Here is a 21,432-nt window from a genome sequence, read left to right on the forward strand (position 1 = left end):
AGAGCAAAACTAACTCAGAAAGACTATAATCCTTAATCAGGACATTTGGAAAAAATCTCTATGCATTTCAGAGGTGCATTAGAGGGTTTGTCTTTTGACACAGTGACAATAAGCCGGGGAGGAAGAGAAATCCACACACGTATACGATGTTTGATGATTCAGTTCACACATTCAGTCATAACTGAATCTCTCATCGCCTCCTGTGACGTAAACAGCAACTGTGCGAGCGAGTCAACAACAAAGTGTGAAAGACTGACAATTTAATGTTAGAGCAACAAAAGTCTTTATGTGATTTAATATGTTTTGATCTGGTGGTGTCTTTTTTTAGTTTGATTTACTTAATTAAAAGTAGTAATACTTTAATGCAAAAATTTTAGACTACGGAGAAAGTGTCAGTATTGTATGTCAAAAATATGAAAAAGTCAGTACTATGTCATAAAAGTATGAATAAATTCATAATATAGTATGTCATAAAAATATGAAAACTATGTCATGAAAAAGTCAGATTCAATAATATGGCTCTGAATAATCAGCTACTGCACAATGTGGAGTATCATCTTTAATTATTGCTTGAACTTATTCAAAGTCAAGTACAGCCTTCAGCAGCTCACTCAACACTGAAAAAAGGTTTCAAAAGAAAAAACGACGTATGCTGCTAAAACAAAGAAAAACTTAATTTGATAAAAAAGATAATTTTTTGGGCAGTTTTCAAGCCTTTATTAGAAAGAGCAGACAGAAAAAGGGGTGAGACAGAGGGGGAGAAGAGCAGCAAAGGGCCAAAGGTCAGAGTCGAACCCCTGGCCTTGAGGACCTTCCACCTCTTTACGTGGGGCGACTGCTCTAACAACTGTGCCACCGGTCGCCCCAAAGAAAATCTTCTGATCAATAAAACAAAGATACATTTAACAGTGTCATTTATAAATATCAAGTTTTAAGATTACCATTAGTAGTTGTGACAATAAAATAAAAATGGGAAAATTCATAAAATGTCAATCTCATATAAAAATAAGTGCCCTTTAATATTTACTTTTGATATCCAACTCACTTTATTCTGCACGTCTAACGGACAGTTTTCATGTCGCACACTTAAGTCTTCATTTTCTGGAGAACTCAAAAGATTCTCTCTTCAAAAAACCTGATTTCATCAACTCGAGACCAAAAAGCTCCGATTGTTTCCACATTTGTGATGGAAGATTCGTAAACACACCGGGCCCTTCTTCAGACCACATCCTTTGTTGTTTTTTTATCGTGCACGAGAGGTTTTTTTGTCGTATGTAAACCTGTTCCTTTCTCTTGTAAGTAGCATTTCTTCATTTTTACACAAAGATTTAATCTTCAAATGAACCCACAACCTGCTTCATTTCATTTGTAAACAAAGGCCAAAGAAATTATAAAACACAAAGTTATAATCATTTTGATACTATTTGTTTTTACATGTAGTCTTGTTTCCAATTACCTTCATCCGCACAAGGGATTCACAAGGAAACGATGCATGAAAGTAATCCAAAGTATGTGCATCACTGTTTCTACTGCTGATGCAAATGGAGAATCACACAGTGGCTTTTATAAGGTGTTTCTTGGACAGTGGCTCATTATTAATATAATAACAATAACTTTTGAAGGAGAGTTTGCTGTAGTGTTAAATCCCACTCTCCGTTACCATGGTAAGCACAGGTGTCACCTAATCAACCAGGACAGGAATCTGAAGGATTACAACTTTATAGGACACCAAAAGAACGAGCCAAGTCTGAGAGTAAAAAAAAAAAAAGCCGTTTGTCTCCTCGTCGCCAGCCTTTAACCCCAAAAGCGCTGCCTGGGAGGAGCGGTCGTGGGAGGTTCCACGTCAAAAATCGCCCCCTGTCCGACTGAAGAGCAGACGTAGTAGAGGTTGACGCCCAGCATGACCAGTATGGGCAAGAAGGAGAAGCCGAAGCCGAGGCCCCTGATGCTGCTTCCCAGAGAGAGGCAGAGCCAGTAGATCAGCCTGCAGCACAGAAAACAATAAGAGGAAGTTACAGGTGTTGAGATGGATGCGCTCCGTCATTTCTGTTTGATTCATAGATTGATTTGGATGAATAATGACAAAAAGATGTGATCACCACCCACGTCAGCCCACACACCCACAGGAACATCAGACAACTTAGCTCCTTGATTCTTAAAGAAGCTTTTGTTCCCTTATTTCCCCTCATTATATAAATGTGATTCTGCCTGAGGAGATTTATTTTCTTCATCCAATGATCACATTTCTGTTCTGGAAGTGTATGCACATTACCACCTATTTAAGTTAATACCTTGTTTTCAGATTTGATATAACACTGTTTTTTAATCTGTATCTGAAATGGTTTTGGATCACAGTTGTGGAAAAACCTTATGTGTTGTTGAAGTGTTTTAAACAGTGTTTTGTTTCTGTTGCATACAAACTATGAGTCATCAGGTTTAAAACACATCAAAACCCAGTTTAACGTGTGTGTGTGTGTGTGTGTTTGTGTGTGCGTAAGTGGAAAAGGTGACTGTACTCAAAATGACTGCTATAATTTGAAACTATTGTGCTTACTGTGGCCGTGCAAGTTAGAACAGGAAGTAGCTAGCGCGCACACACACACGCACACACAGAGCAGTTTAGAGAGTTAAACTGGGGATTTGTGTTAATCCATCTGATCAGTTGTTTGGCTTCACTGTGATTTCTCTAACAGTGTCATGCTGAGTGAGTCTATGTAAGTGTGTTACTGATGGGAATGAATGAACAGAAAGACAATTCTTTACTAGTTGGAAAGTGAGTGTGCAGCACTCGACTTCACTCACTCATTCATTTAAATGACATGAGCTCCCTGCAAATTATGTCTGACATCCATTTGTCTGTTTGGTCCACATCAAAGTTTGCCGCTGTTAACAGCTGTTTAAATCATCTGAAGACCCTCGGTTCATTTCCTTCACACATTTCCGTCACGCTGTGTAAGCTCAAGTGAAGTTAAGCCCCCCTTCCTCCTGAAAAAGCCCAGTCCGCTCTGATTGGTCAGAGTTTCCGATACTGACTGTAGCAGCACGTACCTATATATAGAACCGGACAGAAGTCTAAAGACACAGTTTCTGAATACGGGCTAAGTGTATTTCTCTGCGGAGTGAGTGTTTTTACACTATCACAGTATTTATACAGCGCCTCAACCTGCTTTATGATAAAATGAAAACTTGCAAATCACTTTTTACAATATGGGACCTTAAAAGGCTTTTGAAAATACAAAGAAAAACTTTTATTTTATCTGTTTGAGACAAAAACACATTTGTGTTTTCGCTCACAAAGCTCTTTCATCACTGAATACTCTCAAAAACAACATTTTTTTCCTTCAATATAAAAACCATTCGTGTTTTCCCTCATCAAAGGCATTTAAACTGTTAGAAGTAATTGGACATGTCAGTTTGGAGATCTTTTAATTACTGTGATTGTTTTAAATTTGGGGACATTTTCTAAATCGGTTTATGTTTTAATTTAGCTTTAGTCTTGTTGGCCTTTTCCACTGAATTACATATTTAATATTTTTATAGCTTGATTCAGTTTATTGCTTACATTTAACCTGACAAGTCTGCTTTGTGTCCTGAACGGCCCAATTACACCAGACTAGTTCACTCCTCTACATAATAGATCCATTTGTACAAATAACTATAAACTGCATTAATAAAAGTATCATCCAGCTGACATTCAATAACAAAATCAACATTCAGATTTTCTCACACACAACCAAATCATCTATCCATTCACCCATGGTTTGGTTCCTACACATTTGAAATGTGACAGCGAGCGCACATACCTGCCGAAAACAAATATGATGGTGAGCAGCGGCACCAGTTTCACCAGCTCTTGGCTGATGTAGGTTGCCATGACAGCAAGCTGCAGGAAGTAGAATAGGAAGAGGGCCAGCGATTCGTTGACGTAGTGCCAGTGCACCGCCACCTCTCTGTTCAGTGGTTTACTCTGATAGAGGGGCTGCAGAGCGCTATAGCGCAGCCTGGCCACGCCCTGCACCACCACACCTGCAGAGAGGACGGTCAGTATTACGCCGCTTAATTCATTTCTTACCGTTTACAGCTTACACTGTTTGTTTTAGATTGTATTAAGCGTTTGCACGATAAGCCGAACATATGAACATACTGAGGTCTTACCGAGCACGATGGGGATGGTGGCGAAGAAGGAGCAGCGTAGTGTGTACACCACCCTGAGGGGGGTGCTCCCCAGCAGGGGCGAGTCAAAGGGAAGGAGGGCATAACCTCCCCACACCAGGAGAGGGAAGAGCAGTGCTGCGGCCGCCGTTGCCAGAGCCAGCTTCAGTTTTTCACTGCAGAGATGCTCACACAGGTCTGAGGGAGGAGAAAAGATCACTTCAATACAAAGTCATTCGTTTCTTTCTTTAAAGGGCTAAACAGTGACTGAACAGCTCCAGTTCAGGAAGTGAACATTAATTTACTCATCTGATGTTTCAAAAGATCCTTATATAAAAGAGTTTTAAGCTCCGATCGAGGCCAACCCTCTACATGACGAATCGCGAACATAAAACATTTAATTCAAAAGATAAGCAAATTTGGAAAAGAGAAGACAAAAGGTTCAAGACTGTGTACTTAAAGGACCGTAGAGTTCAGTGGTAGCAGCTCACTAGATGTTCGTGGATTGTGGGTGTTGTCAACATTTCCATGGCAACAGCGAGCTCCTCCAATCAAAGAAGTGGCTTGTGCTTAGGATTGTGGGAAGTGTAGAACTTCTCCATGAGATCATGAATGAAACACTTGGGCCTTAATGTCATAATCCGTTAGATTTGAGACACCTTGTTTATGGCGGCCTCTTCAGCGCTGAGATGTAACTGCAGGTGAGGCTGTACTTTCAGAGCCTCTCGTCACATTCACAGTCACTGTGTGTTGACTTTTTTTTTTTTTTGCTCTCTTGTAAACTTAAAAAACGTAAAATCTTGAAACACATTCACCTCTCTTCTTCCAGTCCGTTCCCTATTTGCTCCCCTCTTAAATCCAAAGACATGTTCCTATTACACCTCTGAAGTTGGAAGTTCACAATTTCTGATTACAAGTGAACGCAGCATAACCGTGGCGATCTGGGCCGGCAGACCAACCGCTGTCAGCAGCAATTTCTGATTACAAGTGAACGCAGCATAACCGTGGCGATCTGGGCCGACGGACCAACCGCTGTCAGCAGCGTCACAAACATGGCGGCGTATTTACATCTAGGGAGGGAGGGAATGTCGCCACAGACACGGATATTATAATACTCAGCAAAAAGGCAAGTAGAAGTGCTTTCATTAGTGGGTCATGTAATCAATCACTGCTGTTTTAATTCTCTCTTTGATCGATCGGAACCTAAAAGATAATTAAATAGAGGAAAATCTTACGGAGTAGATCTTAAAAACAAGGACGATATCGTACGGACTTGTGGCTTCTGAAGGAGCATGAACCATCGTTTCACAATCTCGTAGCTCGCAGTCGGTCTTTATTTGATGATTACATTATGGATAATATTGAATTCCTGATGCAGTTATGAACAGGATTTTCACTTTTGGGACTGCACAGTAACTGCAAAACAACTGAAGTCATAGATTATAATATTATAAACCACTTAAACCTGCATGGATTGGAGCATACACAGGAATCTAATATGTGATCGGTTAATCAAATGAATGTTTTATATAAATCCTCTAAGAATATACCTAACATCTCTTCTGCGCCAGGCCTCATTTAGTAAAGGATTCAAAATCCGCAGCACAGTGAGCCTCACATTTGGGGAGGAGGAGATTATGTGTCCGCTCTTCTTCTCAAAAAGGATACAACAGGATTTAGAATGACAATGATCTGCCTTAAAGATAATCTGACTTAATCTGGCCTTTAATTTGTTTTAATAGCTGTTGAAAGAAGATGTTTGGGCAGAAAATCACTAAATAGTTTGTAAAGCAGGATTAAAAGGGGATCAAGATATCTGATGCTTGGGTAGTCGGGGGGGGGGGGGGGGGGGGGGGCAATGAGCTGCAGCCAGAGACCTTTGTCATTTCCCATCTCTCTCTGCCCATAAAACATCACTGTAATTATCCTTTTTGATTAAATTTTACTGTACTGCGACATGTCAAAATGTATTTAGGAGTTGTTCTGATGCAACTTTTTACTTCCTGATGCCTTAACTTACGGATCAGACCGGTCCGATACAAGTTCATTCAAAGAATATATATACATTTTTATCTTTTAACACTTATAATGGATGCGATATGATTGTGATCATTGATGAATGGCCTGGTTCAGGTTTATAAAACGTGAACAAATACATACACAGAATTAATGCCATAGAACATTCTTTTATTATCTAGTTTGAAGTTCAGTCATAACTGAAATAAAAGATGAATAAACTACTTTAAAGTAGTTTTTCAGGGCTAACTGATGTGTTGTGACATCGATTCATAGACTCACGGACTCGCCAGTACCAGCATTTTAGGCAGTATATGAGGTATTTCCAATACTGGTATCGTTACAACGCTAAATGTCTTCTATGCAGCTGCCAGAAGGGAATGTTTTTAAAACTCCTGCTGGTGTGTTCAAAGAAGCGCCAAAATCTGAGATTTAAGAATCAGTCGCCAAAAAGCATTAAAACCACAAGAGATAGACATAAAAATGAAAAACCTGAAAGACAAACCTCAAGCAGACGTGAACATCTTAGAGAGGGCGACGCAAATTTGGTTGTTTCTAGCTAAAGGAAGTTACTGTTCGCCAAGCCTGGTCAGGACACTGAGTTTTCCATGAGCAGTTGAACGCACCGTCAGGGAAGAGTTTTCACAACAGTCTGTGATTTGACATGTGCACATTTTCTGATCTCCTCTTTACTAAACTCATATATGATTTCTCTGATTCCCCATCTATATAAATACTTTTTGTTCCAAATATATAATATATTGTTGTTAATTTCACATGTCTACTGTTAGTGGAGACATTAAAGATTGCTGACACTGCACTGTGCTCTTTATGTAACTCTTAATAAACATGGGCTCAGATGCAGTCAAGTCTAGCGTGTGCGTTTACACTCACAGCACTTGTCGTCCTGTTCTGTCCACTCAGGATAAAACTGGGCTGCTGCCTCTGGCTCCGTCTGCGGCTCCTTCTCAACGTCCTTCTCTATGAACACCCTGCTCTCCTCCGGCAGCTCTTTGCTGGACGGACGCACAATCGTGACCTTTGGAGTGAAACCCAGAGCAGCTTTCTCTGACATCCAATTCGACTCGTCTTCCTCCTCCTCCTCATCATCATCGTCTTCATCATCTGCCAGGGAGCCGTCCCCTTTATCGTTCCGCTGCACCTCGATCTCGTCGTCCCTCCACCTCTCGCCCTCAGGCATGCTCTCCCTCCAAGCGCTCTTGCTTTCGCCCTCAGCCTGGCTCCGCTCCTCCGACAGGTCCTGGCTTCCTCCGCTGATCCCCGTGTCCCTCTCCTCAGGCTCTGAAACTCCCTTTTCTGACCAGACTCCATCGTCGTGGTCCGTCTGAGGCCTCTTGTCTTTATCTCCAGGCCATGGCAGAGTGCTGGGCTCCAGATGAGCCGACTTGGTCATCTCCTCTTCCTCCTCCTCCTCCTCCTCCGCCTCCTTTAAGTTTTCTTCTTCTTCATCTGAGACCTCCTGTCTTTCCTCTGTGTTGCTGCTCTCTTCTGGCTTTTGACTTCCTGCTGTCTGTGGCTCTGCAGGTGAAAGTTCCCGGCCTTCAGTCAAATCTGTGAGGAAGCCGCCTTGGCCGGACATATTGGAGTTTTTAAATTAGATTTTTATCTTGTTTTTCGGGTAATACTTGTTGCACTGTCAAAAGCCTGACTGTTAGCAAATCTTCCAGCTGCTAAAACTCATTTTTGGTTGATTTCTCTGTGAGGGAGGGAAAAAGATAAAGTTACAACCATGTTTAGAAACAATGTTGCGTCACACACACACACACGTACGCGCACACACACACAGACACACACAAATAAATCAAAGTTCACTGTTATCATGGGTGTATTCTCCTATATCTCCTCCCTTTCCTGCCCCTGCCACGGGACAACACAGTTTATACAGAAAGTTTCTTGACACTCAAACAGGACTAAAGTATCACAAACAACTAATCTAGTGAGAGTTGATCAGAAGCTTTGGGTTTATATCAGTATTTTTTCTAATTATTTAAAGGAGATGTTATGGCATCGCTTCACCGCAGTTAATGGATCCAGAATCACACATTTAACAGCTACAAATAACAATTAGCTTCGATATCAGTTACTCAGGTGAATACATAACAACATAACAACTTCAACCTGCTTGTTTTGTTCAGTGCAAAACCCAAACAGATTCTATTTACTATCACAGAAGACAAAATAAAGTAGGAAAATGTTTACACTTGATAGTTTTGAAACATAACTTAAATGAATATTCATACTCTTAAAATTAATATAAATATTAATAAAATAAATAATGATACATTTATATAATAAATTAATTAGAAACTCTGCAGTTAATTCAACTAACATGAATATCAGACACTAAACACTACAAAAACTACAAAAACACACAAGTATCTATGGTACCGCACATAACATTACAAGCTGGCACCTTATGCCTGTTTCTGGCAGCATGAACATCTCTCCAAAACGGACACCTCAAACTGTAAACTTAACAGTATATATATATATATATATATATATATATATATATATATATATATATATATATATATATATATATATATGCAGCCTATTCAGAACTGACAACAGGGTGTTGCTTATTCACTTTAAACATACTTTCATTCTACTAAATCTGAAATCCTCATGTGCTTTTGAAGATTGAAGAGCTCAACACAACTGTGTGATATCTGCATGTTACTCTAACTGGGCAATTATTAACAGAAAACACTGATTCTATTCAGCAATAAAGTACAAGCAGTGGTGTAGTGCAGGGTGGAGGGTTTACGTAGATACACCTGCCTGTTTTTGTGGCAGTTTACAGGAGATCAGCCAAAAATCCATAGAAATATTCACTATGGGAGAGCAGCCTGTGCCCACTTCCTGCTCACTTCATCACCTGCCATTACACCACTGGCTACAAGCTTTACAAACATGGCTGCATTCCTCTGAGAGCAGCCTGGACTTTGCCTGTCTGCTACAGTGAGCTGCTGCAGCAACATCCGCTGAAATCAATCTAGTTCAGACTGTATTTGAAATACATTTTAAACAAAAGTACCTTATATTTGTAACCCTCCCAGGTCAAGTCTAACACTTTTTGAGTCTGGTTTCAGGAGAGTTTCGATCACGTTTAAAAATGTGATTGCAGTTTACTCAGTTTCCCAGCAGCAGAGATCTGATCTGCACCATATTTCATTCTTTATGTCTTTACTAAAGACTTCATTAGACTTTAATTGACTCACTTTTCCAGTTTAAATCCTTCCTAAACGAGTGCCACACAACAGGCTACTTAACAAACACTGAAACTCTTCACAACACAAACACTTCCAGCTTGTTGTTGCTGGATTTTCACTTTAAAAAAGCAGATTCTCGTTTATCAACTTAATGGTCCAGAGTTTGTTGTAACAGGTGGAAGTTTTAAGAAGCTTTCAGTCCCGTTCACACACATTGAGGTGGGACTTAATCTGGTGCCGATCACTGAGGAATGTGGTTTCAGGTTAAAAGCTCAAACTTGTTTGGCAACTCTGTATTTACGGCCGAGCCTTGGCAGACACAAACAACGTTAAACTATAATAAACGTTATTAAACTGTATTAAACGTACCTGACTCCGGTCTCATCATCGACACAAGCCGTAACTTTGTGTAAAAGTAGCGCGCTCACTGCTGCGGTTGTTCCTCAGGTGAAGTACGAAGTTACCTGGCAGGTGTGACCGAGCTGCCGGAAACAGAGCGGTGTCCGGCCGCCAACGTCACAGCAAAGACCCGCCCCCTTTTATGGAGGACTAAACTAAACGTGACCTGAGTCTCAATAAAAAACAAAACAAATAAATGCATAAATAGGTAATTAAATAAATGCTGAAATAAATAAATGCATGAATAAGTAATTAAATAAATGCTGAAATAAATAAATGCATGAATAAGTAATTAAATAAATGCTGAAATAAATAAATGCAAAAATAGGTAAATAAATAAATGCTTACATAAATAAATGCATGAATAAATGGGACCTCCTGCCTCATTAACATGTGCACACAGAAATGAATAAATGAAGGTGGAAAACTATAGAAATAAAAGCATAACGTTTATTTATTTATTCTTGTATTTCAGTATTTATTTATTAATTCCTGTTTCATTTTCACATTTATTTATTGAGACTGTGTAAAAGCACCTTTTACAGAGGCCAGAAGTGTGGAGAAAATAATAATATGTGCACTCCTCTCGATGTGATAGTCTGTGTTCTTGTTGTTTCATACTATTACATTTCTTGTTTACGCATTTGTGTTGAGTACTAAGAGACGACAGAGCCAATTACTGAAGGCACTAAAATCATCATCTTTATTTTGGGTTTGTCATTTAAATAACAAATAATATTTAAAAATATATTTTTTTTTACACTGATTCACGCAGGTTTTCAGTCATCAAACAGGACGGGCGAGGGTGGAGCTGCCTCCCACAAACACTTTAAGCAGATACGCAGTGCCTACATGATTAAGTTCCGCAAACCGTCTGAAGGTAAATAATAAAGTGGAAATAACAAAGAATGGAAAAGGGGCATTTAGTCACACAATTATACAAACATCACACCATACTATGGAAAATAAAACAGCAAGATCAACATTTTATTTCAAGAGCGTAGTCTCACAAATTATTGACTTATTGTTCAAAACACACAAAATCCAAATATGTCCACTTGAAATTATTTGTCTTCACAGCCTGATCAAAATTTGACTTTCATTATTTGACACATCGAAGCACAATTTGGCATTTAGAAAGTGTAACTGTTTGACCCAACCATAAAGGTGTTAATATCAGTAATAATGATGTATAACTTGTTGAATTTCTTTCTTTTTACACAAGGTGCTGAGAAAAAAAAAGAAAAGTGAATGAATGTTTGTGAAATCAATCCAATTACATGAATGTAATCTCATGAAAGTCCCAAGTTATAAAAAAAAAAAAAGCTTCACTGCTACATGTAAACAATTAGGGAAAAAGAGTGAAATGACTAAAGCAATAACTGAAACTAAAAGTAAAAGGAACAAGTCTTCCGGGCGACTGTGGCGGCGTGCAGGCGTTCGTTAACGACCTTTTAACCCCGTCGAGGGATGCGCGTTAAGTCGAGGGGCTGATAACGATCAACTGAAACTCACAAAAAAGCTCTGATCCCTTTCACATTGTCCTTTGATACATTGTTACCATAAAGTTACTGATATAAAACAAAACAACAATGAAATTCCAAGTTTCAATCCTGTCCTTGAGTCAAGTTATCTCTTGTTAAATGTCAAATGAAGGTTGTGGTTGGGGGGGAAAAAACACACATTTTCAAATATTGTGATATCTCTGAGTATTCATGTCAGTTTGTCTGAAAATATAGAAAGTAAACCCAAAGAAAACATTTAATTTTTCCCAAAAAATAAAGCAGAATGCGTATTGAGTTACAGAAGCCAGTGGGACAGTGGCGAGCAGCTCCGATGTGATGTCAGGACTTCAGCTCTTTAAAGTTTCACCGTATTTTCTTCTCCTCCATTATTTGTTTGGACTTTTCACCCCTTTCCATTATTCCCCAGCAACCGTTTTACAGTAAAACTGACAAACACTACATCTGAAAGTTAAATGAAAACAGGAACAATCAGTCTATAATAATAATAAACTCTACATGCTAGCTATTAAAAAAAGAATATTAGTACTACTGCTTACTCAGATGAGAGAAATAAGGTATTTAAAAAAGAAAAACCCAAGCACAATAAAACATGGACAAGTTAGTCAGGAAAACAGAGGAGCTGCTGAGTATCTAGCCTACCTGACCGACAAAATGTTAAAAATATGTGTTTTCATTGACAAGATTGTATTCTATGTTTAAACAGCCACTACAACAGCAACCTTTTGGTCGGACCAGGCTGGTTCATCAAGCCTGGTTACTAACTTCAAAGCTTGCATCCTGATCAATGAGCGCCTCTTCAGTATTGTCCACTTGCCCGATGGATGTCTCTGTGTCATGCTCCATGGATGCCTCTGTGTCGAACCCCAAGGACATCACTACGTCGTGCCCGATGGATGCCTCTGCGCTGTCGTGCTCCACCTCCTCTTCTACCAGCTCTTCTTCGTGTCCCACCGCGGGAGGAGATGAATGGTTGCTTTCAAGTTCTTCTTCACTTCTTGCTTTCTTTTTGTTGACTGAACCTTTAGGGCGACCTCTTCTCCGCGGGGGGCCAGTGTCACTTTTTTTAGAACCTGGGGGTCGGCCCCGTTTTCTAGGGTTTTGTGGGGAGGATGAAGAGCCAGGCAGAGACTTCCGTAAGTGAGCACCTTTCTTGGACTCTGACTTGCGAGGCCGGCCGCGGCTTCTGGGAGCGGCTGGTGAAGACTCCTCTGGAGGATCAGCGCGTGGGTATTTCCTCGGCCTTCCCAGCGGCTTCCATACTCTTGGCTTTTTCAACTCCTCGGGTGTCGGGAGAGGATATTTCCTTGGCCTCCCTCTTTTGGCTGGTTGTTTTCTTGGTCGACCACGTTTCCCTTTTGTGGTCGAGCTTCTCCGAGGCCGCCCTACCTTATAGGCAGGTGGTTTCTTGTTGAAAGAGCCTTTAGGTCGACCTCTTCCCCTCTTAGCTGGCTGGGAGCCATCTGTGACCAGTTTTCTCGGCCTTCCCCTCCCTCTGCGAGGCGTCTCTAAGCCATTTGATGTACTCGCGTCCACCTTTCTGGGCCGACCTCTCTTCCTTTTCACTGAGCTTGAGCTTTCATCAGCGCCCTCCCCCTCACTACTCAAATCTGTCTCCTGTCTGGGCTTCTTTTTGGGAGAGCGTCTTTGTTTCCGACGTGTTGAAGAACTGCCGTCATTCTCTTCACTTGTTAAACTTTCTGATTTGCGCTTCGTGGATCCTTTTGGGCGACCTCTTTTTGGCTTTGGTGTATCAGAGCCACCGTTTGGTAAGTCTTCAGCATCACTCCTCTCCTGAGAGCTTTGGCTGAGAGACTTTTTCGGTCTGCCTCTCTTCTTAGGTGAATGTTCTGTCGTTTGCACAGAATCATTAGCAAGGCCGTCTCCTGATCCTTCCCGCTCTATGTTTTTCTTGAGTTTTGGGCGCCCCCTTTTCCTCGGGGTCGGTGTCGACCCACCGTTGGAAATGCCCGAAACCTGCTCCGTAACACAAGCCTTCAACTTCTTAGACCCTGCCGGTCGGCCCCTTTTTCTTTTAACCGGACTGTTGTCGGACAATTCTACACTGGGCTCTTCCTCATTGCTCGCCACATCCCCTTGCTCCATCTCATCCGTCCTTATTTCTTCTTCCATGCTGCTGCCCTCAGCTTGGACTGCTTCTGTTAGGTTTTCACCTGCAAGTTGAACATTTAATAGCATAATTAATATTTAATTAACAATTACTTCATGTGTACATCAAACAATATAACAAATTAGATGTCATAATACGAGACGTTTAAAAAATATATATAATTAAAGTGATGAAAATAATCAAAAACATCATTTTTTGCATCATATGTCAATATATATTGCAATTTGCCATTCTTGAGTCATGAAGGTAATAAAAAGGTAATATAGGCCATTTTAACGCGGCAATGTACAATTATACACCCATTTTTAGTATGGTGAAATATATAAGTTAAAGTTTACATTTGTATAAATGTCTTTTCTAATGTGCTTAAGCATGTCAGCACTTATCTGACAACAATATAATAATAATATAATAATATTTGATTCTTTTTTTATTAGTCTGCATATTTAAATGTTATGCATTAACGAGCCACTCATAAGATAATTAAAACGTTTTCAATTTTAGAAAAAAAACTATTATTAATTGAAAAACACATTTTTAAATGCAGAATAATATTGTTTTTATTTTGCTAAAAAGGCGGAGGGAACAAATGCAAACCAAACAAACAACTTGGTCTAAAGGGTAAGATAACATTTAAATGTGTGTATTTTAAAATATTATTTGGTAATAAATAAATCATTTATTAAATATCTTTAGTATTATTTAAAAATGGGTTTTGCGCGGGTGCGTCTATTTCCTGGATTTCAAGCTTGCAATGGCGGGAACGTGTAGCGACGGTAAAGGAAGCTAAACAATAACATGCAAATAATAATCATTTTGTGCTCTCTGGCGGAATATTTGCACATTAAAATATCTGCAAGTTATTTTTAAAAATAATAAAAGCACATTCGCGTTCTCAGTTGCACCTTAAGCTAAACACATTTAGTGAAATTTACGGCCTTAGACAGTCGCTATGACTCTCGACCAGATTGTTTTCCAGGCAATAGTCCGCTTCACAACAGCGATGGAAAGAGTAGTTCGCGGCGTAAATAAAAATAAAATACTTAAATAAATACATTTCACATCTCACCGTAAAGAAACACTCCGTAAGACTTTTGCTTAATTGTCCAGAAACCCCCGATGCAGCGGGCAGCCCGTGGAGTGAAAGTACGCGCTTATTGTTGCTGTGATGGCTGTTTAAATTTGAGACCACTTCCGGTGTCCGTGGCTTCCCCGAGGCCCTGAAGGAAACTGCAGCTCAAACTTTTAGTTCCGCCTCAGCGCCTCTGCTGCTGCTGGGGTTTAGATGGAGATGCAGTAGTTTATTGTCATTGCCACAGCCGTGGTGTACATTAACCATAAGTACATTTACTCAAGAACATTTACAACTTGGAGGTACTTTTACTTAACTTGAGTATTTCCGTTTTAATCTGCTTTATACTTCTACTCCACTACAGATCAGTGGGAATATTTACTTCACTACACTTATTTGGTAACTTCAGTTATTAGTTACTTTACAGACTATTAATGCAAACTATTATCAACATATATTGTTATAGATTAAGCTACACATCAGTTTGTTAAGTAAATAAAATGAGCCCTACCTTTATCAGCTGCAACTTTAAAGTTATATTTACATTTAATTAAATTCAATTCAGTTTTATTTATAGTGCCAAATCATAACAAAAGTTATCTCAGGACACTTTACAGAGTAGGTAAAGACCACACTCTATGACTTATTTATGATTCATATAGACCCAACAATGAGAGCATGGTGAGTGGTAGTACTGCAGTCAAGAATGCAACAGTATATGTGTGTGTGTGTGTGTGTGTGTGTGTGTGTGTGTGTGTGTGTGTGTGTGTGTGTGTGTGTGTGTGTGTGTGTGTGTGTGTGTGTGTGTGTGTGTGTGTGTGTGTGTGTGTGTGTGTGTGTGGTGCATGTGTTTCTATGTATGTATGTCAAAGAAAAAGAAATAACAGTCATTAAGCAGCGTTTGTGGACATTGTGGATATTCTTATTGCATAGAAAATATTGCTCTTGCTCCCATGAAATTAAGTCCAGCACGTGTGTAAGTGTGAAGGCAGTCACGACACTGAGGGTTTTCTTGATTGCATTGGCATATACTGTACAAGCAATATACCCACATTTGCTCCTTAGTTTAGTTTAAAACGCTCATTTACCCTATTTGTTGGTGCATAAATTAATTAAATATTTGATTTCTGTAATGTATTTCTGGATACTCATGTATTTACATTTGTTGTTGTACTTCTGTTCTTGGGACACTCAATTTCTTTTGTATGAGCAATAAAGTTTATCTTATCTTTAAACATAAAAAGGAGACAAGACCACAATAATAGGCTACTTATGTTAAAAGAACCGTATGTGCTTACAATCTTTATTCGCAGACAGACCCATGTCTGCATGATCACAGCCACAGAACGGAGTAACTCGATACAAATACCTGCAGACATCATGTGTAGACTTGAAGAGGACGCCACCCGTAAGAAAAGAAACATTCGTACAAGTACAGAACTATCCGCAGTAAAATGTAAGAATCAAAATCACTGTTATTCCTGACGATGCTGACACTCACTAGTGCTGGAAGGAGAGAGACACCCCCCTTTCTCTTTCTAGAATTACGTTAATTATTCTTACTATTAGTTTTAGTGTGTTTCTCTCTCTTTTTTTAATTATTATTATTATTATTTTTTTAACTTTATCTTACGTAATCTACTTTTGTTACATGTTATTCGGTTACTTGTTTTTTGTTTTTGTGACCGTGTCTGACGTGGGTTGTTGGGAGGGATAGTGGGATTCATGTTGGGGTATTTCTGTTTTTGTCGTTGTTTTTCTTCTTTTTTCACCTTAAAGCAGATGCACTTACTGTACATGTGTTTTACCTGTGTCTCTGTTAAGGTCTGCAAAAATCAATAAATCAAATCAGCTGAAGATCATTCAGCTCACTTCTGATTTTGTGGCGAGTAAAATTAAATTTCTTTTGCTCTATGAAGTATCTTTGTGTCGTTTGCTGTTGCATCATGAAGTGTTTGGGTTTATTTAAGGAGACGTTGTTTTAAATGTCCACTTCATCAACACCTGTTCTCTTTTGTGTATCACAAAGTGTTAAAACTCGGGTAAAGTAAATGTAATTTTTTCATTATTTCTTTAAATTTATAAAACAACAATGTTTTTCTTAAGTATACAGTATGTGTTGCCACCAAGCAGTGTGGTGTAGCTCAGCACTGCCCCCTACGGACACATTTGTTCAGATCAAGTAATTATTGGACAGTAATAATATCATTATCATTACAGAAGGACTAAATACAGTGATTGTGGAAAATGACAAAACTCTACAGGAAAACCCTCGACCCTCTGAGTATACTCAAAGAAAGATATTAAATTATCTCTAAATTGAAATACTATAAATAAGTATACTTAACAGTGTATATATTATATATATATATATATGTATATATATAATATTTATAATCTTAGGAACCACTGCAATGGTATTTTTTGTGGGGCTGTTCATGACAAAATAAACAGCCTGATAAACAACATTTCAGTTCAAATACGCATATTATTTACATGACTATATGAGAAGGTTGTGATAATACTGGTATATTTGGTTTAAAGTGACATGATGAAACCTTTGAAACACATTCTTTCTCTTACAAATACAAGTTTAATTCACAAGTAACAATAACTAAGTGTATCGCTGTGTACCTGACATTAAAGGCAGTTCACCGACTTTATGATTCTTCTTGTGCTACTTTGATCTTTTATTGCCGGGGTCCAGACCTTTGAACACGCCCACTCCGCAGAATGAGTTGACAAATTTGTGTCACGCTTGCTGAATCAGTATCCTCTTTTAAATCACTTCTTAAAACTCATTTTTGTAGACTTGCCTTCCTGTGATGTCGTCTTTTTATCCTTCTTTGTAAGCACCTTAAGCTCATAATCATTCCCTTTGTCCATTAATGATGCTCCTTCTTTCTTTACAACGTTGTGTAAATATGGTTATGTTGTACCCTACTGGATTTCCCCATTATTATTATTGATTTTGTTTATACTGTTTATATATGCACATTTTAATTTGCGCTGTCAAAGCACTTTGTTAACTGCTGTTTCTTAAGGTGCAATACAAATAAAGTTTTTATTATTATTATTATTACCTGCTGTTGCACTTTGTTTAAATATTTAGTTATCCTGTAACTGCCACTAGAGGCCACAGTAGCTGCAGTTAAGTAACAGTTACATAGCTGAACTTTATGAGTTCTATACAGTATATATAAAACAATTTTATAACAGTTTTGAATTGCAAAGTCTTCTGAAATGTAAATACGCCTTAAAAGTACCTTAAAGCACTCCAAACATGTATAGTAGTTATAGGTTTATAGAAACGTGCTCAGCCAACGTAGCTGAAGATGAAAATGTCCTTGATGAGAATATCAAAATACTCCCAGCAGCAGATGTTCAACAGATACACAGTATAAATGAGTGATGTGAATATTAGATTATATGTATATTATGACTTTGATCATGGAGAGCTCATGTTCTCCTTCAGTATCAGTTTTATCTGAGTTTACACCACTTTGTTTTAGCTCCTTCTTGCCTTTCCTGTGCTTCTCCACAGAGGGGAACCATATTGACGGAGGAAAAAAGGCTAGAAAAAAAAGGCAAATTAGAGAGAGGCAGATTATGTTGCACAGGGTATCGGATAAGGGGGTGGAGTATGAGGTAAGGGCAGATTGATGAGGTCAGCTTTAATAAGTAGAATGCAAGAGAAAAGAGAGAAATATGCAAATTGTTTTTATATGTGAGGAGAAGAGAGCCAGAGAGAGAGACAGAGAGAGAGAGAGAGAGAGAGAGAGAGGGGCTGTCAGTTCAAAAGAGAGAGAGAGAGAGGCTGAGAGAAAATGACAGACGTGGCTGGAGGAAAGGAAAGGAGCGTTTGAGAAAGACAACCCCTGAGAGACTGCACGCTGAACCCGCTGCCCGGTCTCAACCCTCCTCCTCCTCCTCCCTCCCTGTGTGCTTTGCCATGGTTACCAGACAGGGCTCCCAATGCAGCCAGTTAATGTGTTTTTCAGCGGCAGGAGCGAGCTGGGTACTAATGTGTCTCAGTCTGTCTCCTGCACAATCAATGTCAACTGTCCTGGGATGCACAAACACATGGAGGGCAGAGAGCCAGGGAACACTGGCCGAGTGTCAGGGCGAGAGTCTGAAAGAGGGCCGCGTCACTTTCATTTATTCACCTGAAAACTGCCGGCTCTGGTGCTTTGTTAAGTAGTCAGAAAAATGTGGCAAGTTTTTTTACTTGTCTTCTCTGTAGGTGCCTAATGTGGCTCATTACATTCATTTGTAAATGTTTTATCTGTTTTATTAAATACCTGATCGGGTGGGGAAAATGTATTCTATGCCGCTGATGTGCCACTAAACGTGAGCAAGGCCAGTGAAAGAAAACGGCGGATCAGTTGAAAAAAATCCTTTTCAGTGTTTATTAAATTGAGAAAACAGGTTTTCACCATTTATTGAGTTTATTTTTATATTTCCAGACATTCAAAACAGATCAACAAGGTACAAATCATTCATCCATAAAAATCATGAAAATGCAAAACTGCAAAAAACAATCAATTAATCAATTAGTCGTTCGACTCGAAATGTATCTGCAGTCATTCTGATAATCAATTAATAATTTAGGTTTCACTATTTTCTAATATTTTATAGACTAAATCATTCATCTATGAAAATGCACATTTTTATTCTCACATCTTTTCCCTCAAGTTCAAAAATAACAAAAACGATCAGTTGTTGTGAAGGAGCTTTGACATTTCTACAAATGAAGAGGCATCAAGGTGATGACACATGTCTTCTTCTAAATCTAACTCTCAAAGTGTCTGATCCAGATCTTGGATGTGGTAATTTTTTCAACGTCTGTGAACAGATTTTAAAATCCCACGTGAATCATACATCGGGGTCACGAGCCTTGGCTGTCTTTTTATTGAACCGTGTAAGTGTTCAGCGCACAAAGCCAGCCAAAAGGTACTGCCCCCTCCAGAGAACCACGTAGTCTCTTCCTGGCTTTCCACGATGTCTGGAAAGTTCTGGGAATTCTCTCCAGATGAGTTCACGCAGTCGAAACGGCTCTGCAGATCTGCTTTTATCTCTGATACATTTCTAATGCTTTAAAAAAAAAAAAAAGTACGTACCATATAATACTTTTTCTCTTTGTCTAAAGATGGGTAATGTTGCAGCCTCCAGATGCAGCTGCATGCAACTTTGTTCCCAAGGACCTCACCTGTGACCTTTCATATCATCACAGGTTAAGGGTCTCAGGGACAATGAAGCACGCCGACAGACAGACTGACAGCTGATCAACCAGCCTCGTCTACAGGTAAACTCTCAAATATTTCTATAAGCCGTGAAATTTATATATGAAAAACTATATTTCTGTGACGTACGTACGTATGCCGGAATATACATGTGTGCCCTGCATGTTTATTATGAACTATTTTGTGTAAACCCAGTGAGATTAGCTTTTGTCATTAAATCTGCATTTTAACTGTAGCAGCTTTCACAAAAACAGACTATTAATGAGAACGAATTTATTCGTTGTAGACTGGATGGTTACCGTTGTTTTTTATCGATGACGATGCAGTCCGACATGAAATATTTCGTCTCGACACGTCTGCACAAAATGGACTGGATGACATCCTGCAGAAAGAAAAGATTCAGTTAGCACATCGTAAAACATATAAATATCAATTCTTGTTACTTATCCGTTCGCTTCATTGTCAGGGCCGTTCTACAGTCTGTCCTCCTGACATAGCCAGCGCCTTTTAGTCAGTGCAGCTCTGTGCAGTAAGACATTACACAAAAATGCCCCCTGCTGGCAGACGGATAGACAAAGACACAGATGCGCAGAGAAAAATCCTCAAATTTAATGTATAGATGGGGATTTGCCTACGGCTGGTATGAGTGCTAAACTCCAACAGGGCGGTCATACAGTTCATAGACACGCACACGCTCGACTCTTTGCTTGTGCACATGCATGAAACATCCACAGACAGCTGTGCCTGGAGCCGCAGACAACACTGTCGTCTTATATTTCCTACAGGCCCGTGTGATCTCACAGGATTATGCAATCACTCCCCCATGACAAAGATGTTCAGCCTTGAGGGAGTAACACTGATTTACTCCTGCCCAGACAAAATAAATGTCACACAAGCCCTGACACTGCAGATGCCACATGAAGAATATGAGCCAGGGTCCAAACAACTGGTAAACAGCTGAAAAGCTCCATTTGCATCACATGTAAGCCTGCGCAGACGGCAGCTTCGTCGTCTGCCAACAATCCAGAACAATCTCTAACTCACTAAAAAATCTGTCTGTTTCCAGGTGCACACACATGCAAATAAACATGTGACTCCGCAAAGGCACACAGAGCATGAAGCCTTTTGCCGCCAGGATGAGAAATGAGACAGCCTCTCTCTGTTTCCTCTTTGTCTCTGTGCTTTGAGATGTTTCCCTCTGTCCCAGTTTCATGAGCTCCTCTGCTGCTCTCTAACGCACGAGAGACAAAGACCCGAGGATGAGAACGAGAGGGAGAATGACGAGAAATATTCTTGTGTAAAAAAATACCCATTTCAAAAAGAATAAACATGAAGGTGGACACAAATGAACGAAAGATGGCGGGGGACGCGGCCAGTCGAATTGCTTGTCTCGTTGTTAGCTGGCCCGTTTAAGTCATTTTGAACACACTATTTGCCCTTTCCTGGTGTTGCTTACACAAACACACACATCTGTATGTCTATGTGCACATGCATACAACAAGTGCATGTACATAAAACAGGTATGCACGCACACACACACACACACATACACACACACAAACAAACACACATAAAACACAACGCGCTCTTACGATGAGTTATTGATCCGTTTCCCCTTTGAAAAAAAAAGAGAGCGATAATTAATCCAGTGTTAAAGGAA

The 21,432-nt window shown here is 39.5% G+C and overlaps 2 protein-coding genes across 2 annotated transcripts; both read right to left on the reverse strand.

Annotated features, from left to right (window-relative positions):
• Nucleotides 1–579: 579 nt before the first annotated feature.
• Nucleotides 580–9,911, reverse strand: LOC310955459 (uncharacterized protein). Its single transcript, XM_083925277.1, has 5 exons — nucleotides 9,774–9,911; nucleotides 7,063–7,885; nucleotides 4,156–4,350; nucleotides 3,804–4,026; nucleotides 580–1,984 (listed from the first exon to the last, which is right to left on the reverse strand). Exons 2-5 carry the CDS (start codon nucleotides 7,766–7,768, stop codon nucleotides 1,795–1,797), a joined length of 1,314 nt encoding a protein of 437 aa, XP_083781403.1. The 5' UTR covers nucleotides 7,769–7,885; nucleotides 9,774–9,911; the 3' UTR covers nucleotides 580–1,794.
• A 539-nt stretch (nucleotides 9,912–10,450) lies between these two features.
• LOC310955258 (uncharacterized protein) lies at nucleotides 10,451–14,639 on the reverse strand. Its single transcript, XM_083925059.1, has 2 exons — nucleotides 14,527–14,639; nucleotides 10,451–13,500 (listed from the first exon to the last, which is right to left on the reverse strand). Exon 2 carries the CDS (start codon nucleotides 13,457–13,459, stop codon nucleotides 12,074–12,076), a length of 1,386 nt encoding a protein of 461 aa, XP_083781185.1. The 5' UTR covers nucleotides 13,460–13,500; nucleotides 14,527–14,639; the 3' UTR covers nucleotides 10,451–12,073.
• Between the last annotated feature and the right edge of the window lie 6,793 nt (nucleotides 14,640–21,432).

The sequence above is a fragment of the Echiichthys vipera genome (assembly GCF_963691815.1).
Source record: "Echiichthys vipera genome assembly, chromosome: 13".
NCBI lineage: Eukaryota > Metazoa > Chordata > Actinopteri > Perciformes > Trachinidae > Echiichthys > Echiichthys vipera.